Source organism: Dicentrarchus labrax, unplaced genomic scaffold (assembly GCF_905237075.1).
Source record: "Dicentrarchus labrax unplaced genomic scaffold, dlabrax2021, whole genome shotgun sequence".
NCBI lineage: Eukaryota > Metazoa > Chordata > Actinopteri > Moronidae > Dicentrarchus > Dicentrarchus labrax.
Window position 1 is genome coordinate 11857074 of NW_026136710.1, and position 15436 is coordinate 11872509.

The following is a 15436-nucleotide window of genomic DNA, read 5'->3' on the forward strand; positions in this document are numbered from 1 at the left end:
GAGTTCAGACTGTCAGTAGGCATCCATTAAAAGGTCTGATCTGCTATGCGTGCCTGTCTGAGTCTGCGTTTCTAACAGCCATTATATCCATGCCAGGCCTACTAATCACAGAGGTTTCTCCAGCTGGAAAGTGGACAGAAAGACTCTGTGAGGGAGACAGAGATGAAAGACAATTTGAGAAATGCAAGCTATGTCTAGATCTTATCTTTAGTGTGTAAGAACAAAGACAGAGACAGACTCTGAACTCCAACATAGAGCACGGTAATTTGAAGATGAAAACATCTATATCTCCATCTTCAGGACTTTTGATCTTGCTTCTGAGCCTGCTTGTTAGGACAGTGTGTCATTGGGTTGCACTGGAACAGTCGTCCTTATTAATTGCGTTGTCTTGCACGGAGTTTATAATCATCATCTTTATTTTGTTAATATCTTCATGATGCATGCATACAATCCCCTCTCACACAATATGGCTTCATACAAGAAATATTCATGTATGACTTTGTAAAAGACCCAACGTTGTGCATCACTCTCAGTACTCCACAGTACATGCATCATTATCCCTTCTCACTTTTGACAATTAGGAGTGTCCTATATTATTTCATCAACACCCAGACTATTTGCCACAACGGGCCAGCATTAACCACAATAAAAAAATGCAGGAGATATACTGGATGCATTTATTTCCCAGTAGATGGTTATTAATATCCGGCTCAATCTTAAACCAGGATATTAGTCTGCTGATAATGGCTTCATCACAGCTCCGTCTTATTGAAAAAGAAAGCTTAACAGTATTGATGTGAACTTATGAGATCTTAAAAGACTGTTTTCTCTCTTTCTCTTCTCCCCAACCCCTCTCCCCCTCTTCCAGTGGCCCCCAGTACAGATGATGTAGCTCTGTATGTGGGTATTGTCATAGCAGTTTGCCTGGTTATCTCTGTCGTTGTGGCGCTCCTCATCTACAGGAAGAACCACCGCAACTTCGACTCTGACATCATTGATTCCTCCGCCCTCAACGGAGGCTTCCAGCCAGTCAGCATCAAGACTGCCCGCAAAGGTAGGGTATAGGATACATGTATATTTTTGTTTGTGTGTGTGTTTTCCTGCATGTATGAGTGTGTGTCTGTGTGCATATTTTATATCTAGATTTTCAACCGCATAGATGAATCCCTATCACCTGTGAGTGAGCTTGTCAACATCAGGTGGCACTAAGGCTCGGTATAATTAGATTTTTTGGTGATACTATATAAAATACAGACAGCAGACTGCATGTTTGTGCAGGCAAGGTGATGAAACTATTAAAATGCTGGTCGCTTTAATGGAAGGCCAAGCTATGCCCCTTCATTAAAGCATAATAAGGCCAGTCTGTATGTTGCATATTAAACTGTAATAAGATTTGGGTTGGTGATGCAGGATGGAGGAAATGTAAGACCACAGGGATGTGGACAGGTGGCAGTAAGCTGGACAAAAAGACAGCAGGGAAACAGACAGATCATAGTAATTGTGAAAAAAAAAAAAAATGAAAATAGCACAGACAAGAAAATCAGATTTAGAATAGTGTTCATTTCAGAAGAATAGATGCCACAAATAATTGCTTTGGAAACAAATACCTAGCTTGTTTTTAGAACCAAAATCTTTAATAAATGTGCTCTTTCTCTTGTTGTCTTTGACGATAGGAGACATCAAAGATATCTACCAATCCAGCACAAAATACAAAACATAGTGTAAAAGGATATAATTCAGCTAGTTTAGTTGAATCAAAACATTGAAAGTCAGAACTTAATCTTATTTGATAGATAACAGTATTGCAACTTATTACCACAACTATACAGTAGAGTGATTGATGATACCATTGACATAGCATTTTTAACACAAGCACTGCTACTACTAGTAATCACGATCAGGAGAGACATGGTATTGAAGTAAAGATAATTGTTTATTATAACAATATGCAATGATTAAGTCTTTACAGAAAGTCTTTGGTACTTGGACTGTATATAGGGAGATTTTTGTGATCAAGAGCTGTCTGCCCTGAGCAGCAGCCATATAAATCCCCCCATGGACACTGGTGATGGTGTCTGATGACTCGCTGATGACAGTGGCATAATTGAACTGAAGGCATAGAGAGAAAATCTTATTTAAAAATAACCGCAGCAATATGATAGGCTAACAATACAGATGTGTTGCTGTGCTATTGGACAGATGTGTCCAGCTGATGACAACAGTTGATATCATTAATATTGACAGGGAGGAAATTATGTGTGAGCATGTGTGAGAGGAATGAATGCATGATGGAAAGAGATATAAACCTGAGGCCTATATGCAAAAGAATTGTCTCCTAATGGGACTTACTACTGTACTACATAAACCATTTTCCCAGCCATCTATCTTGTCTTATTTGAATAACTTTTGTGACATCTGTATCATTTATAAACTTTGTGTTGTTGAAAAACAGAGAGGGGGTGGAGGCAGTGGAGGAGCTGGAGGACAGAGAGCTCCCACTGCCATCGCTCCACCCACTCAGCCCAGCTATTGAACATTCATCCTTGTACCTACCGGGTAAACTGAGTGTTAGTGATGCCATCTGTTACTCATGAATCACAGCTGCTCCTTTAACTTCTCTGACTGAGTAATGTTTCTTGGTGGTCAAGTGGACTTCCCTAATGAGTGAAAAACAAACGAGTAAAGCCAGGCAGCAGTCTTGCTGATTGCTGCCAACACTTTCCTCATGGTTATTTTGGTCTCAAGTTACCAGTTCTCCACATTCACAGTTGGAAAGAGTAAAGTATGGTGACCATAATTCTCTCTTAAGACTCTGCCATAACTGATGTAATTTTCTTTTCTTTTCTAGCTGATCTCCTAACAGCGCCCCCTGACCTGACTTCAGCGGCTGCCATGTACCGCGGCCCCGTCTACGCCCTCCACGATGTGGCTGACAAAATCCCCATGACCAATTCTCCTCTGCTGGACCCTCTTCCCAACCTAAAGATTAAGGTGTACAACTCCTCAGGTTTAGTGACTCCACAGGATGACCTAGGAGGGGAATTTTCCTCTAAACTGTCACCTAAGCTACCCCACTGCCTCTTGGACAACAGTGACAGCACGATAGGCCGTCGCACACAGACCCAAACGTTGCTCCGCACCAGGGATCCATCCTGCACTGCACTGGGCTCCTTCAGCTCCCAGGGGGGACATCTCATTGTGCCCAACTCAGGTACTATACCAAACAAAGAGAGGATGGGTTTTTACATGTGTGTGTTTTTATCTATGATTCAGAGCAAATTGATATTTTTAATAAGGCTAAATCAAAGATTTCAAATAAACATATATAACAAAGGAATAAATTTGTTGTGATTCATGAGCGAGAGCTCTGCTAATCCCAGTAAATTCTCTTGTAGTTCATCTTAAAACGCATTAGCCGTCACATTAGCATGTTTTCATTTACTCAGTGGCTCTCTTTTCAGATGGTGTGTGTGTGTGTGTGTGTGTGTGTGTGTGTGTGTGTGTGTGTGTGTGCACATGTCTGTAGTGAAAAGATAAACTCCTCTCCACTGTGTAGCCTGACATGGTGAAGAGATCGTCCATCAGTTCTTCCCATGTACTCCGAAGGGGCCACCCTTCATTCATAGGCTGGTGGTGATGTTTACAGCTCAAAATGTTACCCTTAAAGATCCCATGAAACATGTACTTGAAACTCCAGACTATTTCCTTGCTGGGCACAGTGTCTGGTTGCCTGGCAACCTCATGGCGACAACAAGACTCCAGGAAATCACTAGCCTGGCATTGCCAGACTAATTCGCAAATGCAAATGATATTTTCTGCCAGAGCAAATGAAACATCATGAGTTTGGCAGATTAGTCTAGTTCCCAGACAAGGAAATCACTGCACCCGGCCAAGAAATTGTCCAGCACACAATCCCCCATAAAAGTGCAATTTTTTTTTTTAATTTGTTTTTTTATACAGATTAAATACACAAGCTATGACATATTGATTAAGGAGCTTTAGAGGTGCAGGTAGGTGGATTTTGTTACCCTCAGATAAAGCCAGGCTAGCTGTTTCCACCTCTTTTCACTCTTTATGCCAAGCTAGCCAGCTGCTGGCTGTAGCTTCATATTTTGCGACAGATATAAGAGTGGGTCTTCTCATCAAATCTCTGCAAGAAAGCAAATAATTGTATTTCCCAAATGATCAAACTGTCACTTTAAGACCTGTCTCATTAGGAAATACATCTCATCAAGGAAGTAAAACAGTACCATTTCATGGGATCTTTCAAGTCAAAATCCACCTTAACACAGAACATAAAGGGATTTATGTGTCTTTAGTGTCAGATTTATTTTTGTCTAATCTGTGATGCAGTTGAGAAAGTGTCTTTATAGAGTTGCTCAGTCAGTATATAATGGCGATATGGGCATATTAGAGCTTAGTTAAAAAGAGCGTGTGAAAACCCTTTTTTAGTTTTCAAATCTGAAACAAAAATGCACAATAGCCGCTCCAATTACTAATGGTGTCACATTCATCCATACACATGGTGAAATGTGCCAAAACTAAGAGTATTGATGTATTTGTTTCTCACTCACTTTAAGATCGTAAATCTTTGAAATTGAAACATTGTGATGTGAGCTGCCTCTGTTATAGGTTACCATATTTACTAGGATAACCTTTACACACACAGATGGGACTTTGAAATAAAATACTAAACCATGTGTAACCCCTCAGTATATTGACTGCATACAGTATGACAAGGGTTGATGGATACCTAAGGTGCACTAGAAGTACTAACGTAGAGGTGTACTGTTTCAGGCAGCTTACATTAGCCGTGCTGTCCTCACTTCAAACACATGTGGGCTGTTTGTAACATGCCACAGATGCATGTTGACAGGCTTAGACAAACTAGCAGAGACATTAAAGGATACACCGACTTCTCAAGTTTCTTAAGTTTTTCTTTTTTTTCTTTTGATTCCTGTAAAAATTTTCTCAGCTGCTGGTTGTGTTCAGCCACCTCATCATGTTACATAGGCAGAAGGAGAGGAAAGAGCACATTTGATATTTGATCTGTTCGTGTGTCTGGGTAATGAAATATTTTGTGGCACTGTCAGTGTGGCTGTTTGGTATTTTGCATCCTAAAATGCATTTCCCATCTCTTTGAAGCTTTGCTGTGAGGGAGAGTGGCAGTGTGCGAGACGTCCCTGTGGTAGAGTTGTGATTGCCTTGCTAGCTAGCAAGAGAAGCTGTCTGTCACCTTTTGAAAAGTTCAGTACAAGGACATGGGAAATCAATGAGCTATCTGAGATCCCCCCTCCAGAGAGAGAGAGTGTGTGTTTGCGTGTGTGTGTGTGTGTGTGTGTGTGTGTGTGTGTGTGTGTGCATGAGGGAATGTGGGGGGTAGGGTCCTAAAAAACACATTGGACAGGACATCATATCAAATCAATCTGAGATGGAAAAATGTAAATCATGCTGGCTGCAGCAATATGAGAATGTTATGAAGAGTAGAGAGATCATTGATTTTTAGAAATGAAATGTCACATCATTTCCTGATGCCATAGGAGAAGGCAGTAAAGTGCCATAGTTTTTATATGTGGGGCTGAGAGGAATTGTGATTATTACTCTAAGAAAAATAATTATTACGTTTCACTCGGGCTTTAACTCCTCTTTACTGGTGCAGTAATGCATTAAGAAATATCCATTATAAGTAAAATAGTTAATATTTTACTTTTAGATGTAAACAGTAGAGCATTAACAGCCTTTATTTCATTTATACTGTATATCAGAGTGGGTTTGTAGCTGAGAATAAAAGATATACGTATGTAATACAAATATTCAGAGTTCTTATGCTGGTCTGATGTCCCTGTCTGTTCTCTCACTGACTTTACACTGAACAAAAGAAACCTATTTAACACACTGATGAAAGGCATTGACGGCATAAATAGTTGTTAAGAGTCCTCTGTTCTACCTGACAACTCACAACTCTCACATATGCCTGTTTGTTTATGCGTCTGTCTGTCGGTTTTTGTGTTCCTCAGGGGTGAGTCTGCTTATTCCAGCAGGGGCCATTCCTCAGGGCAGAGTGTATGAGATGTATGTGACGGTTCAAAGGAAGGACAACATGAGGTACGCAGTGCCGCCTACCACATCAGTGCCCCAGAGCTGTGTTTACCCCTGTCAGCTCCTCCATGTCACCCATACACCGAAACTACCGACACATTGCCACTAAACAGCATGTGTGTGTGTGTTTGTTTGTGTGTTATTCTCTGTGCACCTCCAGGCCCTCTGTTGAAGATGGTCAAACAGTGCTGGGCCCTGTGGTGAGCTGTGGACCCCCCGGGGCCTTGTTGACTCGACCCGTCATCATCACCATGCACCACTGTGCCGTGTGCGACGGCCAACAGGATTGGCTAATCCAGCTCAAGAGCCATTCACAGCAGAACCAGTGGGAGGTGAGATGTGGGATGCACGATAAATGACTCTAATGTCTGTCACTGTGGTCAAGTTTGAAAATGTACTTTTCACAGCCATGTGTTTTATTGAAATGATATATTCGCCTTTTAAAATAAGATTCACTGATGTGGCTTTCCATAATAATAATAATCCACACTGCATTTTGTTGGTGGAAAATTTTACTCAGCAAAGATCAAAGGGGAAAGGTATTGTGGAAAACAAAATGATTAAATGGCATGGGACAACAGATAGAAGGGAGGAGGTGAAGGGGATCAACTTCCTCTGCTTTGTTCGTGTAGCTCAGCACTCAGAGCAAAGCCCTGTTGCAACCAGGTGCTGAAATAGTAAACCTCTGATAGCAGGGAACGGGCTGGGACTGTTGTTTCCCCAGACTGTTTTCTTGTACCTTTATGAATGCCTATTTTTGTTTGTTTGTGTGTGTGTGTGTGTGTGTGTGTGTGTGTGTGTGTGTGTGTGTGTGTGTGTGTGTGTGTGTGTGTGTGTGTGTGTGTGTGTGTGTGTGTGTGTGTGTGTGTGTGTGTGTGTGTGTGTGTGTGTGCTGTGTTGGTGTTTGTGGAAGCCCTGTGCCTGCAAGCTCCATCATTAACAGTGTTGATGATAAGTTGGGTTGCTAAGGGCATCAGTGTGAATGTTTTCTGCCTTCCTCCCTCTTTCCTTCTCTTTCTCACCTTCTCTCTGTCACACGTACACACACGCACACACGCACACACACACACACACACACACACACACACACACACACACACACACACACACACACACAAGAAACAGTCCAATTACTGCAAAGAGATCATTTGTAGAGAAACTATACTTCAAAAAAACTGCTTTAAGCTTGTTAGAAGTGGTCCGGTTGTCATTTCTCTCCCCCAAAAATCTCTATCAATCCTACACCTCAGATGATAAAATTACAGACCTTGTTGTAGACAGCTATTAGCATCTTTTCTCACCTGTCAAGAGAGCATTTCTGGGTAAGTTTTCCTTCGATGTGTTTTAATGAACTCTTACTGGCAGGAGCACAGAGACCTTTTTAAAGGGGAAGGTGCTTAAAATATAAAAATGAACCATAGGCATTTGTGTAGCAGCAGGGCCCAGCACGGCAAGCAGAATAACAAGCAGCAGAAAGGCAATACAGAACATGATAATGTTTCTTTCTCTTCAGAATTTGGATTTAAGTCTATATTTGTAAAAAAAAAAATGTTAAAGCACTTTTTGGATTCCATGCAGGCACACTGTGCAGCCCAGTCTCATGTTGAAAATCCAACTACTTAACGACAGTCTTTATCCAATATATGTCCCCCTGTCAGCTCATCATTGAGTAGTGGCTTAAATAACATCATTTTCAGGAAGTCTTCTCCATCTCTCCATCTCCACTGCTGATGTGATGATATGACTTATGGAGCAGGAAGAAACTACCACACTGGCCCCACATGCCTTTCTGACAGTGATGAATTACTTGGGGGCAGCCAATAAAGCTCAGTGTAAACTGAGTATAACTATTGATTAAAGGAGAAATCTTCAGTCAGACGTTGGGGGGACCAAGAGAGTGGGGGTGGGGGTGGCACATATTCATATATATATATATATCCTCCAGCCTGTTACATAACACACTGGTTTATATCTAACAGCATCAGTGACAGACGATTCAAGCAGGTTGTGTTTTACTTGTGTAGACTTGTGAGTGATAAACTTGTGTATTGGAGATCTCTGCATGGTTCACAGGGGATACAAAAAGACATGTACACCAATACAAAGCAGATAGAAGATATTAATCCTGTGGGTTTTGGAATTGGTTTAACACTGAATATTGAAGAGAACATAGGGTTTTCTTTCAGATTTTGGAGGATCTGATGTGTCTGGTCATTACAAAGATTTTGGCGGGGACAAATTGCCATCTTTCATATATTGGAAGGGACGTGATCCCCCCATCCCTTGTGGCAATTACACAATTCCTATTGATCAGATCTCTGACCTGTCAGAAATGTAGATAGTAATATCCAAGGTGACAGCAGCTTCCTACTAAAGCCAGCCTCCAAGCTGCATGTGTAAAATATTGCTTTATATGACATGCCCTGTCAAAAAGTGTATTCATCACCGCAGAGATGAGCTCCTCCCAAAGGAGTAATTATATTTTATATATATATATACATACATATATAGTCATCACCACCCAGTGAGAATAATCAGCTCCACGGACGATGCTGCACCCATCCCCCAATAAAGCACACACACGCACACACATGCACACAAACACACACACACACACACACACACACACACACACACACACAGTGTCACTGAGGGAACATGGTGTTGTGATGAGGATGAAGACAGCAGGTCATATAATGAGGAACATGTGCGGCTTTCTGCTTCAGTAACTCTCCTACAAAGATTTATCTTCCCACGCTTCTAAAAAAATCTTGGCTGATGATGTCAAAAATTACTGAATGTGTGTGTGTGTTTGCATATTTGATTATTTGTGCCTGCACACATGTGTATGAAGCAAAAGCCTACTTTTCCACTGTGTTCTAATTATCCCCCAATAAGGAGCCCTAGTGCCATCCCCCAGGAGCGGTTAAAGAGTCTAATGATCAGCCATAATACTGCTGTTAAACGGCCTAGCTTACAATAAAATACTGTAATTCCTCTTCTGTCTCTCATAATAGGCTGAATTAATGCCAATGTGCTGCTCACAGGAGTGTTTGGATTAGAGAGAAAAAGACAGAGAGAGAGAGAGAGAAAGCAAGATCAAGAGAGATCAAGAGAAAGGGTAAAAGAGGGAGAGAGACATAAGCGTCTTCAGACCAGACAGTCTTAATGAAAGAGAAATATGTCCTGGCATTAGTGCTATTACAGGGGTCAGCTGCAGATGGTCTGGATACTCACTCGTCCATTACCTCGCATACATAATGGCAGGGTGTCAGACAGTAGTAATACACACTTGCTGAGTGTAATATCTAAATGGCATGGCTTATGTGAAAAGGACATGACCCTTGATTGTACTTTCCCCCTTAAAATGCCATTTAAATTCAGTTCAGTTTCAATTAAACAGAACTGAAATGTTCTATAAAAAAGGAGTAAATAAATTAAGCATGAAACTAGACAAGCCAGTTCTTCGCATCTCTGCCTCCAAATTAGTGATCAGTTTCCCATCGGACAACAGAAATGTTGGTGAAAGATTCAAGTGAGACTGTTGTGGAAGTTAATGCATTCATCGACATTCTTACTGAACACCATGCCAAGTTCCCCTGAACAATTTAATAATTACAAATGTGACAAATGAAGCTGAAGTGAACAAACTGTGACTGTTTATGCTTTTGATCTAATGGCAATGCGTATTGGTATTCTATGCATAACACAAGTTTAATATGTCTTGGAGACATAGAAAGCAAAAGTGAACTCTTCTCTTCTCTATTATTAATAGATCAATAGATGGCTTACTTTCCAACAAATGAAAACATATAAGGAAACTTACAGTAGGTGGGACAGAGCCAGAGGGACAGTATTAGAAATGCTATTAATCATGTCTCCTCTTGATGATGGTATTTTGTAAACACTACCACTTGTGACTATTTCAGTTCTTTCTTAGCCTATTATCTCCCACACTTGTGTCACTTTTTCTTTCTTCCTGTCCACGCTGTAGGATGTGGTGGTGGTAGGAGAAGAAAATTTCACCACGCCGTGTTATATCCAAATGGATGACGAGGCCTGCCACATCCTGACAGAGACACTGGGCACCTACTGCCTTGTGGGACAATCTCTCAGCGCTGCAACCACCAAGCGCCTCAAACTAGCCATTTTTGGCCCCGTCACCTGCCCTGCCATGGAGTATCACATCAGAGTCTACTGCCTGGATGACACACAGGACGCACTCAAGGTAAATTCACAGCCAGTTCCATGTGTATCCATTATTTTGTCTCTGTGCTTGCCAAAACATTATGTAGCATAAATTAAATGTTTGTAGGCATTAATGATATTTGTGAGTGTGTCATTTTGACTCAATTGTTAATGTGCGTGTGTGTAGGCATAGCCAGCAGATGAGATGTGGGAGGCGGAATGAAAAATCTTTGTGTTGGTGTGTCACAATAGCATCTCTGCTCCAAGAAAGATGTAGCTGCTGCCCCAACTCACAAAATAAGCCACATTTATCCCCCGAGTCTACTGTTGTCTCCTTCTGTTTAATACCTCCGTCTACCTACATGGACGAAAGATAAGGAAGGATTATTATACTGAGCAGGGATATTAAACACGGTTATTAAGTTTGGGAATGGGTAATGAGAAGTGATAGTGATCCTGCTGCAAGGACATTGAAGTTGGTTTCAGATGGCAAGTCCAGATTCAGGTTCATAATGCCTCTAGGGAATGTGATGAATATACTATAAAAAACATTTCATTTGTAAGTGTACATTAGAGCTTTTGCAAGAAACTGCTGAAGCAAACAGGATATAACAGTTTACAGCAGCACAAAAGCAGACACATTTGTTTTCATATACTAAACTAAAAGTGTGTGTTTGTGTGTTCAGGAAGTTCTACAGATGGAGAAGCAAATGGGTGGGAAGTTGTTGGACGAACCAAAGACTCTCAACTTTAAAGACAGCACCCACAACCTGAGACTTTCCATCCATGATGTCCCCCACACATTGTGGAAGAGCAAACTTCTAGCCAAGTACCAGGTAAACTGCTCATACACCCTTTTCAGTAAGAGAACTAAAGCATTTTTCGTCTGACAGCTGAGTAAATACCCTTTTCCCCTCTCTGCAGGAGCTTTCCTTTCAGCAAGTGTGGTGCGGTTCACAGAGGAACCTCCACTGTTGCTTTACCCTGGAGCGGTTCTCTGCCAGCACTGTGGACCTGGCCTGTAAGATATGTGTGCGCCAAGTGGAGGGAGAAGGACAGATTTTTCAGCTGGACACTACACTGTCAGAGGTAGGGTCGATACTTGTACTAACTCTTCAATTTAATTTATAACTATTTAAAAGAGTCATTAAGGAATCAATCGATCTTGTCACCTGACTTTTTGCTTTCAGAGATAATGCATTTCCTCCGCCACCTTACGCTCCTTATCTCTCAGTTGTGAGGGAACTTCTATAAGTTTACTCTTTCTCCCATTTCCTCTTCCCTCTTTTTGCAATGTTCACAAAGACTGGCTTGGTGGACGACACGGAATCTCGACCCTGCAGCCTCATATAGTCCTGCCTATGACAGGCCAATGCAGAACAGAGGGGGAATAATCACCCTTTAGTCGTGCTGTACTTGTTTCACAAAGGCCATCTGGCCAGGAGAATAGAGCTTGAGGGATGGAGGAGCACACAGGCTTTGTGCTCAGTAATGAGACGAATTACAGTACATGCAGTGCAGAGCTGTATCCCTGCCTGGCCTTGGCTCATTTGTCTCTGGGTCTTGCTCTGGTTTCTGTTGCCAGACCTCTCCAGTACTTAATCCTCCAGATGCAATATATTTGAAAATCACTCAGCTTGCATCAATAAACGGATGGCAATAAAATGAATTATTTCCACTTTTTACACAACCCAAAAACAGATATTTACTGTCCTACAAATCCATTTGAGCTACATTATGTTTGCAGCCTGCTACAGTCTGTGTCTCTTTTTCAACCTCTCTGTCTTCTCTCTCTCCCTCTCTTTTTCTCTCTCTCTCTCAAGGATTCCCAGAGTATTGACACGTCTCTGCTGGATCCCGCCAGTAACATCACCACACTGGTGGGGCCCAATGCCTTCCGTATCCCTGTCTCCATCCGACAGAAGTTGTGTGGCAGTCTGGACGCGCCGCAGACCAGGGGAAATGACTGGAGGATGTTGGCACACAAACTTAACCTTGACAGGTGGGTGGAGGAACAGGTCTGTCTGAGAGAGAGAAAAGGAGTGAGACAGTGACTCACATTTGGCCCTGAGTGGTTACAGTCTGACTGCAGGAACAGGCTGTCAACAGGCTTTTGCTCTTTTCTGAAAAGGAAAAATGAAAGAGATGAAATGAAGGAATAAGATTGATGTGCACAAAATACACAATCTGCCTATTCTTAAAAAAAAATGTTGATGTGCAATTTTAGCTGCCACATACTTTATTTACTTAATTCATTAGAAATAGGCAACAAGCTCACATGGGATGTTATACAGATAACAATCCTTTTTTAATTTGATTTTTGATTTTGTTCTGTGTGTCTCATTTCGATAAGCATCTGTTGAAGTGAGATTAACTGAGCCGGGCTGAACTGAGACAGACAGAGAGGGAGAGATGAAGAGAGAGAGACGAAGAGAGAGAGACGAAGACAGAATGATGCTTCTCTTTTCAAAACGTCACCCATGTGTCTTTGATAGCCTTGTGTGTGTGTATGATGGAGGTGCAGTGTGTGTCCATTTGTAAGGTCCCAGCTCAGCGGGGCGGCCTTATCACAGGCAGCAGCTGCAGATTGACGAGACCACTGACAGAGTGTGGCGTAAAGGAAGGAGAGTGAAGGAGAGAGACTTGAACCAACCTCTCGTTCACAGCTCACAGTGATGATACATACAGAACAAAACATGTAGCCCATTAGTTTTTAATCTTTTTGTGCTTTTTATTTGTGTTTATTTAGAATATCAAACACTGGGTGACCAAAAAGATATCTTATATATATTTTTAAAATTTAAAATGTTTTTTGTTTTTTTTTTACTTAAGGTGCAGCTCACAAAAAATAGTATCTTCTTGCAGCAGGAATCATGAAATGCAGATGAAAGTCAGTTTTCAACCAATTGGGTCCTGAAAGGTCAAAGATCATTGATTCTTGCATGGCAAATACAAATAGGAATATAAATCAGTGTCCATAAACACACACAGCTTCCTGTCATGTCTATGTTACGTTAAGCATATACATAAAAAGAGACTGAAATGTTTGCATAACCTGTACAAATAGTGAATCATTTTTCGAACCATGTCGGCACACCAGTTGAGTCCTGTCTTCTAATCTAAGTAAACTCATTCATCTCTGTTAACCATTTACTCCCTTTTTTCTAACCCATCATTCTCTGTTTTGTTGCAATCATTCATTCAGGTATCTTAACTATTTTGCCACCAAATCAAGTCCTACGGGAGTGATCCTGGACTTGTGGGAGGCCCAGCATTTTCCTGATGGCAACCTCAGTCGCCTGGCCCAGGTGCTGGAGGAGATGGGACGCCATGACAGCCTTGTTCCTGCAATGACTGAACACTGACATCTGCAAACCAGGGAGTGCAACATTCCAGGGAGGAAGAAGACATAAAAAAAAGAAAATAAGAGAGTGGGACGCCCAAAAGAAGGAGAGTCATTTGGTGGAACAATGACAAATGCAAATACACACCCACAGATAACTGCGTGTGTGAACACTCAGAAGTAAAGACGATAAAAAACAGCTTGGTCTACTCAGCCATGACCCAGTTAAACATTGGCAACAAAGGGTGTAAAAACTTGGAGGGTAAACAAGAATCTCTGCCAGTCATTTCTCCCTGTTCCTCTCTCTCTCTCTCTCGCTCTCGCTCTCTCTCTCTGGTACAACGACTTGATATTTTTGGCTCTAGTTTCCTTGGAAACAGCTGTCCGATTATTTGGATGGACTGCGCGGATATGTGGATGCCCTTGCCATAGACAGCAGTGTGAGTTGTGAGCCACTATCAGAGGTCAAAGGATCAAAAGAGCAAGCCTTGGATCAGAGGAAGCATCTCTCACTCTCCAAAATCAGTCTCCATAGCAACGCCATGGACGAGTATGTGTTCTGTGATAACATAGTATTTAATAATATGCCTATTTATACATATCTTTTTTTGTATTTTATGCTGCCTGTAATGGAATACTTTGCAGTGTCCTCACATTTCTTGTTTCTTCTTTCATTATGTTTGACTGTATCATAGCACCTCCTGGTGGTCACTTGCAGTAATGACTTATCCTGTCAGCCACATTTACATGTACAGAAGGGAATCAATGATGTAATCATTTTAAAGTTTTAGTGTTGTTGTCATAACTACTATTAATACTTTTTATTCATGTTATGTATAATTATTAGTTTTCAATTATGTGCCCTTGTTTTACAGGTTTTTTAAGTCTTAAAAATATTTTGATAAGTTGCATTGGTTATGATTTTTCTTTACTTTCTTTTTTTGCATGTCTTTTACCAGGTCAATTGGCTAATTTCACCAGTCTATTACCCATAAATAGGGGGTTATCAAGACCATTTTCTCAAACTGAATAAAGTTCATGACTGATGCTGATGATTTGTATGTTGTTCAAGATGATATCATCTACATTAAAGAGACCAGGCAGAGAGGAGAGGTAGATACTGTAGAAAAGGGAATGAAATAAGTATATTTTTATAGGACCAATGCAACTGAATAAAACTGCTTTTTACCAAATAATTGACATACAGTGTATGAGGTTAAATTCAATACAGAAGGTGATCATCTAAATATCAAATGTCATTTCTCGGGTTCAAAAGGTGAATGGCATTCATCTGTGATTTTGGAGGAGAACTGAGATTTTAACTCAGACTTCTGTGTTTGTACATCAACGACAGAAGCCATCAATGTTACGATGACACTGACTGTGCATAAAAATTAGTGATAGTTGTAAATGCAACATTCCTTTGATGCAGCAGCACTTGTGCACATGTTCAAGTGTTCTTGGTTGGTTCTCGTTTTATTTTTATTTTTATGGCAGTTGTCCCAGTTTTTCGTAAAGCCGTCTATGCAAACTTTGCATCTTTCTGAAACAATCTTTACATTCTCAGTGGGCTAGCCTTTGCATTCCCTAGTTGTTCTTCAGCTTCATGATTATTATTGTGTATAGTGAGAATGTAGCCTGTCTGTTTCTGGCACTCATGATGTTCCTAGCAACTGCTTGCATTTCATCTGTCAAGTTATTGTACAAAGTGTAAGAAAGAATTTTTAAGACTAATAATAAATTATATTTATATGCAACATTGAACCTGGAGCATGAGGATCTCATTTGTTTGACTTGTGAGATTAC

At 41.0% G+C, this 15436-nt stretch overlaps 1 protein-coding gene across 3 annotated transcripts in view; it reads left to right on the forward strand.

Annotated features, from left to right (window-relative positions):
* The window catches only part of unc5cb (unc-5 netrin receptor Cb), a 109228-nt gene extending 93834 nt beyond the window's left edge, over nucleotides 1-15394 (forward strand). For all 3 annotated transcript variants that reach the window (XM_051412770.1, XM_051412771.1, XM_051412772.1), the window contains 9 exons: nucleotides 869-1054; nucleotides 2849-3211; nucleotides 6018-6105; nucleotides 6260-6431; nucleotides 10094-10327; nucleotides 10974-11123; nucleotides 11212-11376; nucleotides 12111-12289; nucleotides 13493-15394. In XM_051412770.1, the coding sequence (XP_051268730.1) occupies nucleotides 869-1054; nucleotides 2849-3211; nucleotides 6018-6105; nucleotides 6260-6431; nucleotides 10094-10327; nucleotides 10974-11123; nucleotides 11212-11376; nucleotides 12111-12289; nucleotides 13493-13652 (1697 nt within the window). In that variant the 3' untranslated portion in view covers nucleotides 13653-15394. The remainder of the gene's footprint in view (nucleotides 1-868; nucleotides 1055-2848; nucleotides 3212-6017; nucleotides 6106-6259; nucleotides 6432-10093; nucleotides 10328-10973; nucleotides 11124-11211; nucleotides 11377-12110; nucleotides 12290-13492) is intronic.
* Nucleotides 15395-15436: the final 42 nt, after the last annotated feature.